The sequence below is a fragment of the Equus quagga genome, chromosome 9 (genome assembly GCF_021613505.1).
Source record: "Equus quagga isolate Etosha38 chromosome 9, UCLA_HA_Equagga_1.0, whole genome shotgun sequence".
Lineage (NCBI taxonomy): Eukaryota > Metazoa > Chordata > Mammalia > Perissodactyla > Equidae > Equus > Equus quagga.
In genome coordinates this window covers 71508815-71530139 of record NC_060275.1, presented here as the reverse complement: position 1 = coordinate 71530139, position 21325 = coordinate 71508815, and the positions used below count along the sequence as shown (strand labels likewise).

The 21325-nt window shown below is 39.9% G+C and overlaps 1 protein-coding gene across 2 annotated transcripts in view; it reads left to right on the top strand.

The window, feature by feature from the left end:
- Positions 1-21325, top strand: part of NLN (neurolysin) — a 90534-nt gene that overhangs the window by 17585 nt on the left and 51624 nt on the right. For both annotated transcript variants that reach the window (XM_046671845.1, XM_046671846.1), the window contains exon 2: positions 13314-13573. In XM_046671845.1, the coding sequence (XP_046527801.1) occupies positions 13314-13573 (260 nt within the window). The remainder of the gene's footprint in view (positions 1-13313; positions 13574-21325) is intronic.

Sequence of the window (21325 nt, the reverse complement as noted above, 5' to 3'; positions counted from 1 at the left end):
GGCAATAACTGTGTCTTATTCATCTTTGTAACCTCAGTAAATATTTACTGAAAGAATGACTGAATCAACTAATTTACTTCATAGGAAACCCCTTTATAATGAGCCTTTTTTGGGTAATATAATCTGCAGTGTAGGCATAATCACAGATAATGGTAACAAGTCAATATCTCTTGTCTGCGAAATCACCCTAAAATCAAGAACGAGCATTTGTTACATAGAAAGTTTTCTTAGAGTGCCTCAACTGAAACTCGTGTGCAAGAAAAGGAGAGTGTTTGTTTGCCTACATACTTTGAGAACGTGTTTGCTACTTCCTAGGAGTGCACTTTGTCACGTGGTTTACTGATGACTTAAGAACAGTTCATCAAAGGGCTCTGGAAGAGAAGGAGGCTTGGTGCCAAGGGGAGCCATCAGGTTGTCCCAGTTTGAGTGGTTTCACTCTTTGGAAATGGGTGACTAAAAGCTGCCCGTGCCTACATAGCCTGTTTTTCAGAGCTGGATGAAAGCTTAAGTGGGGCACTCCTCCACAGGCCTTGCAGCAATCCTTTAGGGAGTGGTATAGATAACAGATCTGACAAGTGATGTCAGTGTGTATGCTTTAGCTATTTATTCTCTTTCCATTGTAAGCAGGGTGGAAGATCGGGGAGGTGCAGTTGGTGAGAAATCGATGTTTTCGTTTTATAGGATGCTGCAACCTGAGTATAACATAGCAGTTAAGAATATGGGCTCTGTAGTACAGGCCTGTGGTCAGTCACACTTGCTGTGTGACTCTGAGCAAGCTACTTTACCTCTGTGTGCCCGGTAAAATTGAGTTAATAATACTGCCTCTTGGCTTCTTGGGAGTATTAAATAAGAAAATGTGTGTAAACTCTTGGTGTAGTGCCTGGCACATTAACAGGCTCTTAAGAAATATTAGGGGTAATGATGACACGCATCACTCACATGTGTGACAAGTTTCTAACATTGGTGCTTAGGACAAGAGTAGTAAATTGAGATTGGGAATTCATGAGAAAGATCAAGTTTTGAACATGTGGCATTTAAGACGTCTGTGGGTCTAGAGCTCCAGCTAGAGATCTGGATGGAATCATGGGAAACACCAACTTTTTTGAATGGATACAGGTGAAGAAGGCAGCAAAGGAGACTGAGAAGAAATGGTCAGAAAAGTGAAAGAAGGACTAGGAAAGAGGAAAAATGACTTTTGCCCCAGCACTTGTAGTGGAATAATGTGGAAGAATTAGTGATAGGCAAGGAAGTGGAGACAGTAAGTGGGAAATTTGTGGGGTTCAAAAACTGAAGACCATAGGTTGGGGGACACATCTTTCTTAAAAACTAAGAAAGAAGGTGGGAATGGGTAGAGATATAAATACATTTATCATACTTAATTATATTTCCTGTAAACTCAGAAACCAAGCTAGAATGGTCTTTCTAGATATTAATTCTACTAAAGAACATCAAAAGCTAACAATTTCTGGGCATTAATTCTAGTAAAGGACACCAAAAGTAACAATTTTGGCTAAGAGTGTGAGTCTCTGTATACTCGTAAAAGTTGACTTACTTACCTAACATTTTGTTCATAAAACAGTTCCATCCATCCTAAGCCAAATTAAAAGGTCCTTAGGCGCTGGGCCAGTGGTGCAGTGGTTAAGTTCCCACGCTCTGCTTCAGGGCTCTGGGATTCACAGGTGTAGTGCTAGGTTCACAGACCTAGCACCGCTTGTCAGGCCACGTTGGGGGGGGGCATCCCACATAAAATAGAGGAAGATTGGCAACAGATGTTAGCTCTTGGCCAGTCTTCCTCACCCAAAAAAAAAAAAGGGTCCTTAAATGAAAAGCTGTTGTCTGCAACCCTAGTGACTCAAATATCAGAATCTTACCTTTGTTACAGGGCAATAAGTACCCAAACTGGAGGCCTCAGTAACTGTGGAGCACTACTGAATCTGATGCCCCAGTGCAGCAGTCCATTCAGAAGAAAAATTATTGGCAACATTCAGGATGCTTGAGTATCCAATATATGTCATTATATCTACTCTGCATCATCTTCACTACTTGCAGATCGGGGCTTTATATAATGCTCCGTGGAAGCTAAACACTCTCAGATGGAACTACATGTCTAGTAGGCATATAGATAATAAAAGAAAAGTATTAAACAAATAAGCTAAAGTATAATTTTTTGGGTAAACTTGTCACTGTTAACATATGCATACACCACAAACTACATTAGGTTCAGAGTCTACAAATATCACTAAAACCCAGTCTCTGCTCAAAGATTATGAGAGACACAGCCAGGTAAGTAGGTGAGTACCATGCAGTATGATACGTGCTTTGCTCAGTGGACGTTTTGGGTACTGAAGGAGCACAGAAGAAGAGTTCCTCAAACAGCTGGAGGTAGTCAAAGAATGTCTGAGAAGATGAAGTCTGAGCTGAGATCCGAAAGATAAGTAAGAGATGAAAGAGATGTTGCTCAGATGAGGGGAAGGAAAGCTCTTCTAGGCACAGGGAAAACGCTGCAAAGGCCTGAAGAGAACATAACAATTTGAAGGAGATGTGAAAGTGGTTCGTTATGCCTAGAGCATAGACTTGAGGGCAAAAGGGTGGCACTGAGAAAACCAGAGAGATAGTTAGGGGCAGATTGGGAAGGGAGTGGTATGTTTAGTTAAGTAGCTTGAACTTGATTCTGAACTCAGTGAAGCCAGAACTTGTTCCTGAAACATGCCACTGGAGGGGAGTGGCATGATCAGATTTACATTTTAGGAAGATTACTCTGCAGGCAATCTGGAGAACAGATTAGAAAGTGTCCGGAAAGTCTCCTGGGTTTCTGACCTGAGCAACTGAGTCAATCCTGGTGGTCTTCATTGAGATGAGGAATACAGGAAGAGGACAGGCTGTGTTCTGGGGGTGAGGAAGATGGTCAGTTTAATTTTAGACATACTGGATTTAAGGTGACCATTGACATCTAAGTGGAGCTGTCCAACAGGTGTTAGATAGACAGGTCTAAAACTCAGGAGATTTGGGCTAGAGATACAGATTTGGAAGCCTGTAGTTAAGGATAGCACATGTAGCCACACACGTGGATCAGAATACCCCAGGAAAAGTGTGCAAAATGAAAAGAGAAAAAAAGAGGGTATAGGACTGAATCCTAAGGAATCCTAAGGAAGGGAATAAAAAAGAAGCAGATGGTAGAAATTCTAAAGATACAGCCAGAGACATCGAATGGAAAGAGGAATCATTATCACAGATGCTAAGGGAGGGAAAAGTTCCAAAAAAGAGGGAGCTAAAAAAGGAAGGAGTGAGTAACACTGTCAAATATCACAAAAAGTCACGACAGGTAGGTACTGAAGAATGTCAAGTGGCTTTTTAGTATTGGGGGTCCTGGTGATAGCAGTTTCCATTTTTTATGAAACCAGGGCCCAGATTGAAGTGGGTTGAAGAGTATATGAGTGATGAGGACATGAAGATGGCAGGGCTGGCCGGACCACTCTGAAAAATCTTGGGGTTGCAGGGAAGGGGAGAAATAGAGGGTGGGTTTCTCGGATCAAGGGAGGTTTTGTTTTGTTTTACTTAGTTGAGAAAACTTAAGCACTCAAGCTGTATGTGTGTATAAAGAGGCAGTACAAATGAGACATTTTAGATTCTACTAGGGGCCAGCACAGTGGCGTAGCAGTTAAGTTCATACCCTCTGCTTCGGCAGCCCGGGGTTCGCCGGTTCCAATCCGGGGCATGGACCTAGCTAGCACTGCTTATCAAGCCACACTGTGGCAAGCATCCCACATATAAAGTAGAGGAAGATGGGCCCAGGTGTTATCTCTGGGCCAGTCTTCCTCAGCAAAAAGAGGAGGATTGGTGGCAGATGTTAGCTCAAGGCTAATCTTCCTCAAAACAAAACAAAAAATCTAGTAAAAGAGAGGATATTTCATGGAGTGATGTCCTAGAAAGATTGGTTATGACCCAAGCGCAAAGTGAGAAGTTGGCTGTAGACAAGACAGATAGCTCTTACACTAGTTAGGAGTAAAGAAGAAAAAATGATGTAGATGTCACTATGTTTGTAGGTGAGAAGTTGAAGGAATTTCTTTCTGATGGCATTGATAATGTCGGCAGCAAAGTCAGCTAGTGACAGTGAGAGGAGATATTTTGGGAGGCTGGTCACCGTTTGAAATAACTGGTGTGGGGAATGACACATCATGGATGTGATTTTTGTGAAACCTTACGTTTCAACTCAAATTAGAGACCATGATATAATAGCATTAAACCCATAGCTCTGTTTGGTAATCTGGATGTAAGAATAGAGAAAGTGGCTGGTTAAACTCATCCTGAGCAGAGGTTTATCAGGTGGATGTAGCAGAAGGACTTGGAGCAGGGCCGTTGGTGTTTCAGTGAAGGATGGTTGAATTAAAAGATGAGACTCACTTTTGACATTCGTGCAACCTGGGACGAGTACAAATGGAAGGCCACCCTTGGCTCCCTCCTGTACCACGAAGGGGCCTCACGTGTGCATGGATACCCACACCTCAAAGTCCAAGCTCCAACCATACTCTCCCTACTGATGATCATCCCTCATTCCAAGAGGTGTGCACACCAATGGGCAGCTCACCCTCAGGAGGATGGACTGAGGAAAGAGGCCCACATAGGCTCTGGGAGCCATTTGAGCAAGGAATTCTGGAGCCTTGGTACTAAAAGCATAGTTGTGGGGTAGGGTGGGGATTGTAGGCTCTGCATGGGCACCTTCTCTTAGCTCTCTTGAGCAGAGAGGATGCAGGAGGGCCAAATGGGGCCCTCTGAAGTATAGTAATTGCCCAGGTCTAAGTGGAGCTACAGGTGAAGCCTGATAGGGTAAGAAACTAGAGGGATCAAAGCACCGGAAGTCTAAAGGAGATGGAGAAATAAGAATCATAGGAGTAGAGAAGTGGGAGCTGAAAAGATAGAAGGGGTGGCCAGAGAGTGGAATATCAGAATTTATCCTTTCTGAGGAGCATCTCCAAGTCGGGGTAAGAAGAATAAACGTGAAGTTTCTTGAACGGAAGTAGGTCAAGAAACTGAAGTTAAGGGAGTGGTCTAGCTCATCCCTTAGAGTTTTCCTAGGGTGATTTTGGAGCTTAAGATGGAAAGGACTGTAGCGCCGTGTCTTTGATAAATATGAAGGAATGGCAAAGAGGTCAGCTCATAACAGCCAGTGATATAGCAGGAAGGCAGCAGCCTCAGAGGATTAGAGTTGTGGCACAGGAAGGATTTGAAACTGCGTTGGAGATGGAGGAGAAAGTGCACCCTGTCACCAGGCCCAGGAGCATGAGGAGCTTGAGAGAATGATCGGGGGGAGGCGATGGGTTCTGAGGGATCCAGGTTTCAGTTAAGACAGAGTGGAAAAGAGTGCTCTGTGAAGACATTAAGGTTGTAAGGGAGTCTGAGTATCAGGAGAGAGACCAGGAGTATGGGAGGGCTTCACCACTTGGAGATGCTTTACCATCTCGGACAGTGACAAGAATGTAAGACGTGTAAGGAGGCTCAAAGAAGAGAGAAAACCGTCACTTGACAAATGTTTGATACATTGAGGGTCTAGTGCCAGGAACTTGTAGGTAAAATTTTGTAACTTGACCTCTATCTTGGTAAACACAGCTAATAAATAAGATTAACTCTCAATTGTAAAAATAAAGGATTTGTGAAATTTAAACAGTCTTAGAGAAAACCACTTTTACATTCTAATCATGTTGCCAGTACCTTTGGCCCTGCCCCTTGTAGAAAGAACTAAAAGTCTTTTGTACTGCACTGATGCTCTTAAAAATGGTGCGTACTCATACATATTTCTGAGTGTCGTTAGGACTGACTGAGTATTTTTAACTCTGCCTGGGACATAGGAACTACTCAGTAAGTGAGTTCTTCCTTCCTCAGTTTCTCTGTTCTTTCTTCTCTCCAAAGAAGACACCATGGGAACTACTTTGCAAGTGGAAAAGAGAAAGGATACCCCTAAGAGGGTACAGGCTTGCATCTCATTCCTGAAGTGAGATCGTCTGGGGCAGCGCTGTCGCTTAGAACTTTCTGCAGTGATGAAAATATTTTCTGGCTGGCTGTCCAGTATGGTAGCTACTTGCTACAGTGGCTGTTGAGCATTTGAAATGTGCCTAGCACAACTGAAGAACTGAATTTCTAATTTTGTTTACATTAATTTAAATTTAAAGAACCAAATCTGGCTGCCGTATTAGGTAGTGGAGATGTAGATAATGTGCTGCTTGGCTGAAGGTTCAAGGTAGAAGTGGGCCAAGTGCCTAAAGGAATGGGTAAGCCTTGGGGAGGTGCATCGCTGGGCTCTGGTGCTGGTAAAATCCTAAATGAAGGAGCCCTGTATGCTCTGATGAAAGGAGCCTGGGCTTGAGCTATGGCCTGGTAAGTTGACAGGAGAGAGATGACTTAGTCAAATTGATGACTGAAAAAGACAACTTTGTGAACAGTAGGAATTAAGATTAGAAGGGAATGGTTCTGATGAAATAGCCAGACAAGAAATAAAAAAAAATACAGGATTTCCAGTCTAGGAGAATAGATGAAATGCAGCCCTCAATAGCATCTTCTGTAAAGAAACATTAGTTCCAAAGTAAATACTAGAAATATTTGCCAAGTGTTTTGAAGAATTGGGGTAAATTTCAGGAAATGCCATGCAAACCATGTATTACAACACAGTACGCAAGAGTGAAACACTGGGAACATGGATAAAAAGTAAATTGTGGGGAAATGGAAGTTGTGACCTTTTAGATAATGGAGTTTCACTCTAGTCCTGGCTATAATAAAACACATTCCCCTTTATGGACGTTTGTTTGTGATGGTGAAGGAAGATGGTGTTGCAGTGATGTTTTGGCCACATCAATACCATCGCATTTCAAGTATATATGAGCATCTGTGTGCTCAGTAGTGTGCAGTGTGCTGGGGTGGAGGTTGTGACAAAAGAAATGTACAATGATTATTGTGTTGGAAAATCCTAGTTTAATTTAGAATACAACACAAACCAATTGAACAGGTGAATGACAGTAATGTAAATGTCCAAAGTGAATGGCACAGATAAAAGGGGATAGAAGCTCAGATCTGGATGAACTGGAATGGTCAAAGAAGCCTTGATATGAGGAAGTAGAGGCCTTTAAACTATGCTTCAAAAGAAATGAATCCAGTAAGTCAGGACATTTCTGAAAGTATGTTCCATAAAATGTTTCGCAAAAGTTTTAAAACAATAGTTAACTCAGAATAACTGTGGCACGCTCATTTGTCCCAGTGAAATTCTGCAGCCTGGTGATCTCTATCAAAAACCGTGCCACTTGCTTTCTTTGCGTAAGTATCTCATTTGTTTGTTCAACACAAGACACTACTGCTCAAACAACAAATGTCCCTTCCTGTCAATTCCAGTATAGTATTTTGTGTTATTTCTTGGTTAGAAATTTCAAAGTTGTGTGTTGAAAGTGCTTTAAAAGAGCTTGGCAGTTTGTAGGAAAAAAAGCCTGGTGTTGAATTAGACAGTAGGATTCTCAGATTTAATCTAGATTTTCATTTTTAAATAATTGCATGTAATGACTCCTGTAGAGAAAGACAGGATCACACTGTGTTGCCTGCTTTCAACCTTGTAGCTCTCAGTTGCAAAAAGTCAAGAAAAAGATCCTCACCAGATTCTCAAGGGTATAGCACGGTTGCTAGGATGACTGCAGGGGCCCTGGTTTTCCCACCAGGTGCCGTTCTCCAGGGCTGCACAGGCACACAGGGGAAGAAGAGATCAATGTACCAGCATCCGAAACATTGAACGAGCTTTGAATTGTAACAGAGGGGAAGAAGAGGGATGCTCAGCAAAATGACGATGGAAGAGGAAAAGCAGAGACAATGTAGACAGAAAAATTCTCAGTAGGTCAAATATTTTAGTCAGAAGTATAAGAGAGTCCTTCTGTCTCCATTCCCTTTTTTTGGTAATGAGAATTATAAATCCTGAAAGAAATTAAGACAAAAATCCCAGATGGTGAGAAAAGAAGATATAAGATAACAAATTTATTGTGCTCTTTTGACCCATGAAATTATGATTTTCAGCTTCTATTCCTTTTTTCTTTACCCCGTCCATATTCAGGGGATAATATTACATTAACGAAAGGGTAGCTCTTGTTAGTTGCAGCAAAACTATACAAAGGTAATTATGAGTATATCTGTTCAGCGTAGGTAGAGATGCTGACCCCTTGATCAGTTAAACAACTGTCTTAAAATCAGATATGCTGGCCCAGCCTGGTCGCACAGCAGTTAAGTGCGCACGTTCCGCTTCAGCAGCCCAGGGTTTGCCAGTTCGGATCCTGGGTGTGGACCTAGCACCTCTTGTCAAGCCATGCTGTGGCAGGCGTGCCAAATGTAAAGTAGAGGAAGATGGGCACGGATGTTAGCTCAGGGCCAGTCTTCCTCAGAAAAAGGAGAAGGATTGGGGCTGGCCCCGTGGCCGAGTGGTTAAGTTCGCACACTCCCCTGTGGGTGGCCCAGTGTTTCGTTGGTTCGAATCCTGGGCGCGGACATGGCACTGCTCATCAAGCCACGCTGAGGCAGCGTCCCACATGCCACAACTAGAAGGACCCACAACGAAGAATATACAACTATGTACTGGGGTCTTTGGGGAGAAAAAGGAAAAAAATAACATCTTTAAAAAAAAAAAGAAAAAAGAGAAGGATTGGCAGCAGATGTTAGCTCAGGGCTAATCTTCCTCAAAAAAAAAAAAAAAAACATCAGATATGCTGTGACCAAACACAACCTTTTGATAAATGTTAGGAAATAAATGAAAACCAGTGGAGGTCATCTTATCAGTGAAATGTTTGAAGTAATTTTCTTTTAAAGCTGTTTAACAATAATGAAAATTTGTCCATAATAAATGGTTTGTACTGAGAGGAGTGGTGGAAAGAGCAGGGTGTTGAAGCGCAGAAGTCCTCTGTTTTAGTCATCAATCTTCTAGTTGCTGTTCGTTCCCTCGGTAATCCCACGCCAGCCTCTTCACCTGTGCTGGCGCTTCCGTGGAAGGAAGTACATGTTTATTCTTCTTACCCCCAGTTAATCATGGTCATGGCTGACTCCTTCTCTGATGCCTCAGTTCTGTGTATCCATGAAGGATTGCGGGAATAATTATTTTGGAAATTTTCAGCCAACTCTTCACCCTAAACTTCATATCCCTATTATTTGAGGCCACCCCCAAGTGTGTCAGACCCTCTAGTCCATCATTTCTTTTACTCTCACCCTCATACTTTTTTTTCCGTGCTCATTCCTTTATCAGTTTTCATTCCTTCATCAGTTAGGATCCTGTGTAAGGCAAATAATATAAAACCGCATTCATACCAGCTTAAACAACAGACTCACATAACTGGAAAGTCTGGCTCTAGGGCAGCCTTCAGAATTAGTTGATCTAGGGGCTCAGTGATGTCGGTAAATATTTGATTTCCTTCCTTTATTCTTCCATTCACAGTGTTTATTTCATCATAAGTCGGGTTCCACTCTTTCTCATGAAATGGATGCCAGCTTCAGTCAAGGACTCAAGCTTGCTCAATCACATTCAGTAGAAATGAAACCTCTTTGTTTCACAGGGCTTCTGAGGGTCAGGGCAGCCACTTCCAAGGATCCTGGACTGTGTGGGGTACTGGGAAGAAAATATGTGTATAATTAGGTAGGGGGAAAGAGGTGAATGGCTGGACAACCAGCACATATTTAGCTATCTCCTATACTCTTAGACTTCTCCCTTATTATTTCTGGAACCCTGGTCCCATAGTAAACAAACTCCTCCACTTGTGTATATTCTCTGGATTTTCTCTTCTCTTAACTTTTACTGTAATCCACTCAACCCTGAGAAAAATACTTTCCCTGCATCCCTCTTTCTTCCACATCTCATACTACAAAGTCAGGAGGAGACATCCACATCTTCTTTGTTCTCTGGCTCCCACCTTGTCCCCTGTTATGCTCCCAGACCAACACTTCTTCACCATTGTATAAAAACACCTTCGAGGCTCAGAATCTGGGTTTACCACTCTATACCCTGTTCATGATGTCCTCTGCCAACCACCTGGTTGGTCCTCTCCATTCTTTGAAGACTTGGGTTCCTGGTTCAGTCCTCCTTTCTCCTCCCAGGCCCAACCATCAAGCTGCTGACTCCAGTGTTCACATAGACAATTTATCCAATACTAGGTTGTTGGTTCTTTGGACTCTTCAAGTCCTTTATATCCACCATCCACTTCCAGGAAAATATCCTGGATCTTGTCAGACTGCTTAACCTTTAAATTCTTAAATTCAAACATCTCACTTTTTTGCTATAATGCAACCACATCCATTTTACCTGTTTTATTGATTTTACTGAGACTGTAGTCTCTCTTCCTATCTAAAATCAATTGCTTTGCCCACGCTTTATATGCCATTTCTTCCTACCTTTGTTAGGACCTTGTTCTATATGTCATTTAATAATTAATTGAAAAAATATATTTCAAGTAGAATCATAAAAAATGATAAATTGCTTAAACGATATATTCAAACAAAATAAAAATGCATATTTACTTCCAAATATTTTTATGTAAGACCTTTTTGTTAAGTGTGAATTGCTTGATTGGCATTCCCCTCTGTCATACATAAACTACACCTGAAATACATCATTTTTTATTTCTAATTTCTGTTTCTTTAAAAAGAACAAGAACATACATAAAGACATACATAAATCTTCTGACTTCAGAAGCCTTCTGAATCTTCACCAGTCTTTTCTCAGGCTTCTCTAACAGCAGTTTTATTGATTGGCTTTTTAGTAACTGTCTTTTTAAAAGTATTGCCAAAACAGTTTACCTAAACAAGAAATCATTCTTTTTGCATACATTTAATCAGTTAAATATTTAAGTCATATGAAAACAAGTATAATAGGCTTAAACAGGTTTTGAAACAAATAGACTTGACCCTTGATGGATATGAGAAATGTGAAAGTATGTTAGAAAATAGTCTGCCAGCCTTGAGCGTAACCATCAACCAGTGTGTTTCACATAAGGGACATCAGTTATTGTGGACAACGGTTCAGGGGATCAGTAATCAGGTCTCTCTTTAAAATGCGTCCCTTCTGTGCCTCAGCCCCTTCCAGCTGCACTGCGTTAGCCCTCCTTGTTTTCACAGCCAGTTCTACAGAGAAGTGCATGGGTGCACTCTCTCCAGTTCTTTACTCTTCTGGTAACCCTCAGTGATGGTAATCTAACTTGCACCCCCAGCACCGCACTGATGCTGCTCTTCCCAGAGGCATTGGTGACATTGCTGTTGTAAAATTCAACACAGACTCTTCTGTCTTTCTTGAGATTCGTACAACATTTGGTACTGTTATTCACTCCCTCCCTTTTTCGATGCTTACGTTTCACATCTTCCTAGACCCATCCTGGCTCGGTTCTCCTTGTACTTCAAAGATTAAACTAGAATCAGGGCCCAGTTGTTCTTCTGTTCTCACTCTGCAAACTCCCTTGTGCCAGTTCAACCACCCCTATAACTCCAATTACCATCTAATATTAATGAATTCCACTTACATGCAACACAGCCAGTTCAAACTTGGCATCTCCAAAATTGAATTTCTCTTTTTCCACCCAAAGAGCCTCCTCCTTGTTCTAAGTTCCCTGTTTTACTGATGGCACCACCATCCATCCATCCATCCAATTTCAAGACAGAAACTCTCTCACCCTCACGGCCCCCATCCATTCAGTACCAAGTCATTGATTCTATTTTCTGAATATCTTTTAAATCACTCCAATTCCCCCTATTTCATAGTCGGTGTTCCATAATATTATGCCCCAACTGCAGTAATAGCTTCCCTCTAGAATGATCTCTGTTTTCCAAACTTTTCAGCTCTCTGTAATTTGAGTGATTTCTCTAAATGCATATCTTATCTCATCTCTCACCTGATTAAAACCCTTCAATGGCTCTCTCTTATGCTTTCAGAATAAGGTTCAGCTCTTTAATGATTCCCAAGGCTCTTCATTCTCTAGTCCCCTCTTATCTTTCCAGACTTCTCTCTCCTTACATCCTTTGGCCTTTGGATAATTTCTGCCTGTTGTCCAGATCTTGGCTTGCTCATTGCTCCTTCTAGAAAATCTTCCTAGAAAAGCTCCTTCTGTGGTCTTTCAGAATTCCCTCTGCTTCCCCCATCATAGCACTCATCCCAATAGAATGTAATTGCCTGTTTATCGATTTGTCTTCTTCACTATATTATAATAGCAGGGTCCCAATCAATTTACCTTTTTACCCTCAGTGCCTAGCACAATGACTAGGCACAGTACATGCTAGTAAATATTTGTTGAGCAGATAACCCTAAACAAGTCACTTAGCCTCTCTGAACCTCAATTGCATCATTGTTAAAGGAGAATAATGCCCTGCCTACCTCACAAGGTTGTTTCGGGGTGTTGTAAGATAATAGGAATGAAGTTTAGCATTGTGGTTAAGAGTGTGGGTTCTGGATCTCTACTATCTGGTTTTTGATCCTAATTCCCGCCATGTAACCAGCTGTGTGACCTTGGGCAAGTTACTTAATTTCTCTATGTTTTAGTTTCCTCTTTGATAAAATGAGAATAACCACAGTATCTCCCTCATAGAGTTGTTGTGAGGACTGAGTTATTAAATGGAAATCATTTAGTATAGTGCCTAAACACAAATGTTTGTTATTAATTATAATATTTGTATTTTTAAGATCTAAAATTATATATAAATATATATTATACACACACAAATATGGCATCAATTATTAGTTTGGGTGTTTTAAGGGTGTGAAGAATTAGTATCATTATTCTTAATTTCTTTTTTCTTTTATCTCTTAAAATAATGCCATAGCAATACCAGAGTTTATTTTCCAAGTCTTAAATTAAAATTGCCATAGTTGATTTACATGAAATTTTGGTAAAAAAAATTTCTAATTGGTGTTCGGCATAAAAAGAGAATTTTGAAAATGTTTCCTTGCTGAATCCCAAAATATTTTTGGGTCTATATTCATAGTAGGTGGACCTTAGCACAGGAAAAACATTTAAATAAGAAAGATTACTGGCTTAATTTATAAAGGACAATTACTATGTTTTTGAGACCTAACTGTATTTTTCTGTATTATTTAATTACATAAACAATTCAGTGTTTGAAAAATATAAATTCCATTAACTATATAACCATTCAGGAAAGTACAAGAGCATTTAGTTTTGTGCAGATGTGTTCACCTGAAAGAAATTTGCTCAATTTTATTAAACGTTTATTTTAAGTTTAAAATTTAATTAGAGAATACACATTTGCATGTTGACTTTGGACCAACAGAAATACCTAATTTTTGTTCTTTTTCTGATTCTTTGTAGAGTTGGTGGTTCCAGGATTTTATTCAGGATGACTTTAGGAAGAGAAGTGATGTCTTCTCTTCAGGCGATGTCTTCCCATACAGCGGTGGGCAGAAATGTTTTAAGATGGGATCTTTCACCAGAGCAGATTAAAGCAAGAACTGAGGAGCTCATTGTGCAGACCAAACAAGTGTACGATGCTATTGGAATGCTTGACATTGAGGAAGTAACTCATGAGAACTGTTTGCAGGCACTGGCAGATGTGGAAGTGAAGTATATAGGTAAGTAAGATGCAAAAAGCATATCAATATTTCATTTTGTGGGCATCATAAACTGTTTTACGCTTTCTGTCTTGGCAGTCGTTTTCCAATTTTACAAGACATTGATTTTTACATAATGATTTGTCATTGCTCAGAAGATTAATGATTCATAATTTCTTAGAATGAAATTACCTAAGATTAAAATTGCTTATTATGTTGGCGAAGGTGCAATGAAATGTACACTCTTAACTGCAGCTGCTTTCTGGAGAGCGCTTTGACAGTATGTATCAAAACTCTTAAGCAGTTTATACCCTAGCCCAGCAATTCCACCTCTAGGCATTTAGTCTAAGGAAATAATTAGATACAGGAAAAATCATGCATAAATTTATATATAAGCAGATACTTTATCCTAGTAAAAGCTTGGAAACAGCCCATAAGTGTCAACCAATAGAATGGCTAAATAAATTATGATACATTGACCCTCTGTAACACTATGTAGCCATTAAAATCATGTTTAGGAGCAGTCTTTAGTAACATAGTAAAAAGGGACAGAGAAAGAAACCCAGAAGAGAATACATAGATTTTAATAATGGCTAATGTCTTGAGTGTTGAGTTTACAATTGATTTTTTTCTATTGAGGTCATAATAGTTTGTAACATTGTGAAATTTCAGTTGTACATTATTATTTGTCCATCACCATATAAGTATACCTCTTCACCCCTGGTGCCCACCCCCAACCCTGTTCCCCCGGTAACCACTAAACTGTTGTCTTTGTACATGTATTTCTTTATCCTCCACATATGAGTGAAATCATATGGTGTTTGGGGTCGGCCTGGTGGCACAGTGGTTAAGTTTGCATGTTCTGCTTCTCAGCAGCCCAGGGTTCTCCAGTTCGGATCCCAGGTGCAGACATGGCACCGCTTGGCAAAAGCCATGCTGTGGTAAGCATCCCATGTATAAAGTAGAGGAAGATGGGCACAGATGTTAGCTCAGGGCCAGTCTTCCTCAGCAAAAAGAAAAAGATTGGCAGTAGTTAGATCAGGGCTAATCTTCCTCAAAAAAAAAAAAAAATCATATGGTGTTTGTCTTTCTCTGTCTGGATTATTTCACTTAACATAATGCCCTCAAGATCCATCCATGTTATTGTGAATGGGACAATTTTGTCTTTTTTATGGCTGAATAGTATTCCATTGTGTGTGTATGTGTGTGTGAGTGAGTGTGTGTGTGTGTGTATATGCCATATCTTCTTTATCCATTCATAAGTTGATGACACTTGGGTTGCTTCCACATCTTGGCTAGTGTGAATAATGCTTCAGTGAACATAGGGGTGCATAAGTCTCTTTGTATTGTTCATTTCAAGTTGTCTGGATATATACCCAGTAGTGGGATAACAGGGTTGTATGGTATTTCTATTTTTAATTTTTTGAGAAATCTCCATACTGTTTTCCATAGTGGCTCCACCAGTTTGCATTCCCACCAGCAGTGTATCACGGTTCCCTTTTCTCTACAACCTCTCCAACATTTGTTATTTTTTGTTTTGATGATTATAGCCATTCTAATAAGTGTAAGGTGATACCTAAGTGTAGTTTTGATTTGCATTTCCCTAATGATTAGTGATGTTGAAAATCTTTGCATGTGCCTATTGGCCATCTGTATATCTTCTTTGGAAAAATGTCTGTTCATATCCACTGCCCGTTTTTTGATCAGGTTGTTTGTTTTTTTGTTATTGAGTTCTTTATATATTATGGACATTAACCCCATGTCAGACATATGATTCGCAAATATTTTCTCCCAATTGGTGAGCTGTCATTTCATTTTGATCCTGGTTTCCTTTGCCTTGCAGAAGCTCTTTTGTCTGATGAAGTCTCACTTGTTTGTTTTTTCTTTTGTTTCCCTTGTCCGAGTAAACATGGTATTCAAAAAGATCCTTCTAAGACCAGTATGAAAGAGTGTACTGACTATATTTTCTTCTAGAAGTTTTATGGTTTCAGGTCTTACCTCCAAGTCTTTGATCCATTTTGAGTTTATTTTTGTGTATGGCAAAAGGTAATGGTCTACTTTCATTCTTTTGCATGTGGTTGTCCAGTTTTCCCAACACCATTTATTGAGGAGAGTTTCCTTTCTCCATTGTATGGTCTTAGCTCCCTTGTTAAAGATTAGCTGTCCGTAGATGTGTAGTTTTATTTCTGGGCTATCAGTTCTGTTCCATTGATCTGTGTGTCTGTTTTTGTACCAGTACCATGCTGTTTTGATTACTATAGCTTTGCAGTATATTTTGAACTTAGGGATTGTGATGCCTCCAGTTTTGTTCTTTCTTCTCAGGATTGCTTTAGCAATTTGGGCTCTTTTGTTGTTCCATATAAATTTTTGGATTTTTTTGTTCTATTTCTGAGAAGAATGTCATTGAGATTCTGATTGGTGTTGCATTGAATCTGAATTTAGGGTAGTGTGGACATGTTAACTATGTTTATTCTTCCAATCAATGTGTATAGGATATCTTTCTATTTCTTTATGTCATCATCAATTTGTTTCAGTAATGTCCTATAGTATTTGTTGTATAGTTCTTTCACCTCCTTGGTTAAATTTATTCCTAGATATTTTATTTTTGTTGTGATTGTAAATGGGATTGTATTCTTCTCTTTCTGTTAGTTCGTTATTAGAGTATAGAAATGCAACTGATTTTTGTAAGTTGACTTCATACCCTGCAACTTTGCTGTAGTTATTGATTATTTCTAATAGCTTTCCGATGGATTCTTTAGGATTTTCTGTATGTAAAATCATGTCGTCTGCAAACAGTGAGAATTTCACTTCTTCATTGCCCATTTGGATTCCTTTTATTTCTTTTTCTTGCCTCACTGCTGTGGCCAAAACGTCCAGTACTATGTTGAATAAGAGTAGTGAGAGTGGGCACCCTTGTCTTGGTCCTGTTCTCAGGAGGATGTCTTTCAGTTTGTCCCCATTGAGTATGATGTTGGCTGTGGTTTGTCATATAAGGCCTTTATTATGTTGAGGTACTTTCCTTCTACACCCGTTTTATTGAGGGTTTTTATCATTAATGGATGTTGGATCTTGTCAAATGCTTTCTCAATTTCTATGGGATGATCATGTGGTTTTTATTCCTCATTTTGTTACTGTGGTGTACCACATTGATTGATTTGCGGATGTTGAACCATCCCTGTGTCCCTGGTATAAATCCCGCTTGATCACGGTGTATGATCTGTTTAATTTAATGTATTGCTGTATTCGGTTTGCCAATATTTTGTTGAAGATTTTTGCATCTATATTTATCAGCAATATTGGCCTGTTATTTTCCTTCTTTGTGTTGTCCTTGTCTAGCTTGCTTGTCTGGCATCAGGGTGATGTTGGCCTCATAAAATGTATTAGGAAGTGTTCTGTCTTCTTCAGCATTTTGGAATAGTTTGAGAAGGATAGATCTTAAATTTTCTTTGAATGTCTGGTAGAATTCTCCAGAGAAGCCATCTGGTCCTGGGATTTAATTTTTAGGAGGTTTTTGAGTACTGTTTCAATCTCTTTACTTGTGATTGGTCTGTTCAGATTCTCTATTTCTTCTTGATTCAGTTTTGAGAGGTAATAAGAGTCTAAGAATTTATCCATTTCTTCGAGATTCTCCAATTTGTTGGCATGTAGTTTTTCAAAGTATTCTCTTAAATCTTTTGTATTTCTGTGGTATCCATTCTAATTTCTCCTCTTTCATTTCTAATTTTATTTATTTGAGCCTTCTTTCTTTTTTTCTCACTGATTCTGGCTAAGGGTTTGGCAATTTTGTTTATCTTCTCACAGAACCAGCTCTTTGTTTCATTGATACTTTCTGCTGTCTTTTTTGGTTTCAATTTTATTTATTTCTGCTCTAACTTTTATTATTTTCCTCCTTCTGCTGACTTAGGACTTTGTTTGTTCCTCTTTTTCTAATTCTGTTGTGTATAGTTTGAGATAGCTTATTTGAGATTTTTCTTGTTTGTTAAGGTGGGCCTGTACTGCGATGACTTTCCCTCTTAGGACCGCTTTTGCTGCATCCCATATGAGTTAGTAGGGTGTGTTTTCATTTTCACTTGTCTCCAGATATGTTTTCATTTCTCCTTTAATTTCTTCAGTGATCCATTGGTTGTTCAGTAGTATGCTGTTTAGTGTCCACATCTTTGTGTCTTTCCAAGCTTTTTTCTTGTAGTTGATGTCTAGTTTCATACCTTTTTGGTTGGAAAAGATGCTTGATATGATTTCAAGAATTTATTTAGCCTTGCCTGGTTTCCTAACATATGGTCTAGCCTTGAGAATGTTCCATGCATACTTGAGAAGAATGTTTATCCTGCTGCTTTTGAATGAAGTGTTCTATATATATGTCTATAAACTCCATCTGGTCTAATTTTTCATTTAATTCCACCATTGCCTTGTTGACTTTCTCTCTGGATGATCTATCCATTGGTGTAAGTGGGGTGTTAAGGTCCCCTACTATTATTGTGGTGGTGTTATTATCTCCTTTTAGGTATGTTAATAGTTGCTTTATGTACTTTGGTGCTCCTGTGTTGGGTGCATAAATATTATAAGTGTTATGTCTCCTTGGTGGAGTGTCCCTTTTATCATTATATACTGCCCCTCCCTGTCTCTCTTTACGTGTTTTACCTTGCAGTCTATTTTGTCTCATACAAGTATGTCAACACCTGCTTTCTTTTGTTTGCCATTAGCTTGGAGTATCATCTTCCATCCCTTTACTCTGAGCCTGTGTTTGTCTTTGGAGCTGAGAAGGGTTTCCTTGAGGCAGCATATTGTAGGATCTTGGTTTTTTTTGTTTTTTTTGTTTTTTTTAAAGATTTTATTTTTTCCTTTTTCTCCCCAAAGCCCCCCCAGTACATAGTTGTATATTCTTCGTTGTGGGTCCTTCTAGTTGTGGTATGTGGGATGCTGCCTCAGCGTGGTTTGATGAGCAGTGCCATGTCCGCGCCCAGGATTCGAACCAACGAAACACTGGGCCGCCTGAAGCGGAGCGCGTGAACTTAACCACTCGGCCACGGGGCCAGCCCCTAGGATCTTGTTTTTTAATCCATCCTGCCACTCTGTGTCTTTTGATTGGAGAATTCAATCCATTTACATTATTGATATGTGAGGGCTTAATGCTGCCATTTTGTCTCTCATTTTCCAGTTCTTCTGTATTTCCTTTGTTTCTCATCTCATGTATGTTGGACTACCAATTCAGTTAGGTCATTTTCTATGATGAATTTCTTAGTTTTCTTCTTATTTATCATTTGTGTCTTTGTTCCAATTATTTGTTTAGTGGTTACCATGAGGTTTGTATAAAAAATCTTGTAGATGGGGCTGGCCCCGTGGCCGAGTGGTTAAGTTCGCGTGCTCCGCTGCAGGCGGCGCAGTGTTTCGTTGGTTCGAATCCTGGGCGCGGACATGGCACTGCTCATCAGACCACGCTGAGGCAGCGTCCCACATGCCACAGCTAGAAGAACCCACAACGAAGAATACACAGCTATGTACCGGGGGGGCTTTGGGGAGAAAAAGGAAAAAATAAAATCTTTAAAAAAAAAAAAAAAATCTTGTAGATGAGATAGTCCATTTTCTGATAGCCTCTAATTTCTTAGACTAAGCCAATTCTATCCCTTTCCTCATCCCCTTCTAACTTATTATCATCACATATTATTCCATCTTATGTTGTGAGTTTGTGGTTAAAATGATGAGATTATATTTATTTTTGGCATTTTCCTTTCCTTAACCTTTAATGTTATAATTGTTTGCTAACCTGTTCTGATAGAGAGCTGCCATTTTCTGACTTGCCTACCTATTCATCTCCTTGCTCAGGGCTTTATAACTCCCTTTTTTTTCCAGGTATCAGGGCCTTCTTTAGGAGTTCTTGTCAGAGGCATCTTATGGTGATGAACTCCCTTAGCTTTTGTTTTCTGGGAAAGTTTTTATTTCTCCATCATATCTGAAGGATATTTTTGCTGGATGGAGTATTCTTGGCTGAAACTTGTCTTTCAGAATTTTGAATATATCATTCCACTTTCTCCTGGCCTGTAAGGTTTCTGCTGGGAAATCTGCTGAAAGCCTGATAGAGGTTCCTTTATAGGTTATTTTCTTCTGCCTTGCTGCCCTTAATATTTTTTCTTTGTCATTGACTTTTGCAAGGTTAACTACTATATGCCTTGGAGAAGGTCTTTTTACATTGATATGGTTAGGAGATATATTGACTTATTTCACTTGTATTTCCAGCTCCTTTCCCAGGTTTGGGAAATTCTCCACTATTATTTCTTTGACCAAGCTTTCTGCTCCGTTGTCCTTCTCTTCTCCCTCTTGAATACCTATAATCGTTATGTTGCATTTCCTAATTGAGTCGGGTATTTCTTGGAGAATTTCTTCATTTCTTTTTAGTCTTAGTTCTCTCTCCTCCTCCATCTGAAGCATTTCTATATTTCTGTCCTCAAGACTGATGATTTGTTCCTCCATAATATCAGCTCTGTTGTTTAGGGAGTCCAGATTTTTCTTTATTTCATCCATTGTGTTTTTTGTCTCCAACATTTCTGATTGGTCCTTCTTTATGGTTTCAGTCTCTTTTGTGAAGAAGTTCCTGATTTCATGGAACTGTCTATCTGTATTTTCTTGTAACTCTTTGAGTTTTTTTACGATAGCTATTTTGAATTCTCTGACATTTGGATTATAAATTTCTGTGCCTTCAGGATTGATTTCTGGGTACTTTTCATTTTCCTTCTGGTCTGGAGATTTAACATATTTTTTCATGCTGCTTGACAGCTTGTATTTGTGCCTCCACATAGTGGTAGTATCTGGTTGCAGCCTCCACCTGCTGCCACTGAGTTGGGGTCAGGAGCTGTGTATCCTGAGCCCACTGCAATGTGCGGCTCACTCATTCCAGCTGCGGGCTACTTTCCTATCAGTGCAGTGCTCTGGCCGACCAGCTGAACTGGAGCACGAGGCTGGGGAAAGGGTGCTTTCTTTTGCCTGCATGATCCCAGGGGAATTCTCACTCAGCCCTCACTATCTGCTCTCCTGGGGTGCTTGCCTGATGAAGACGCCCCCATGATGGCTTGGTTATCTCTGTGTGGGGCATTCCCACAGGCTGTGAGGGAACTCGGAGAGCGATCATGTTCCTGCAGAGGGCTGCTCCGCTTCCCTTTCCTCTCAGAACTGTGCACAGTCCTGGGGCCACTGCTGTTCAAGAAGGAGGGAAGATTCCCCTTACCTCCTTCCACTTCCTCCAGGGATTCCAGCCCCTCCACCTTCACACGTATGGCTGTGTGGGTCTCTCAGACTTCTTTTGTGTGGTGTGAATGTCCTCTTTTGGCATATGAATGTCTTTTTTGTTGTATCTTACAGGGGAGAGCTCACTCTGCCGTGATGCTGACATGACTCTCCTACAGTTGATTTTTAATTTACCTTTTATGTTTTCCTCTATTTTCCATATTTCCTACACTTAAAATATACATATTTTATAATATATAATTTATATTTTTAATATTAATATATAAAATATATAAATATATATTTTATAATATATAATAAATATATATATATTTTGTTGAGGAAGATTGGCACTGAGCTAAGATCTCTTGCCAATCTTCCTCTTTTTGCTAGAGGAAGATTGTTGCTGAGCTAACATCTGTGCCAGTCTTCCTCTAGTTTGTATGTGGGACACTGCCCACATGCTCGTCGTGGAGTGATGAGTGGTATAGATCCTTGCCCAGGATCCAAACCCATGAACCATAGGCCACCAAAGCAGAGTTTATGAACTTAACCACT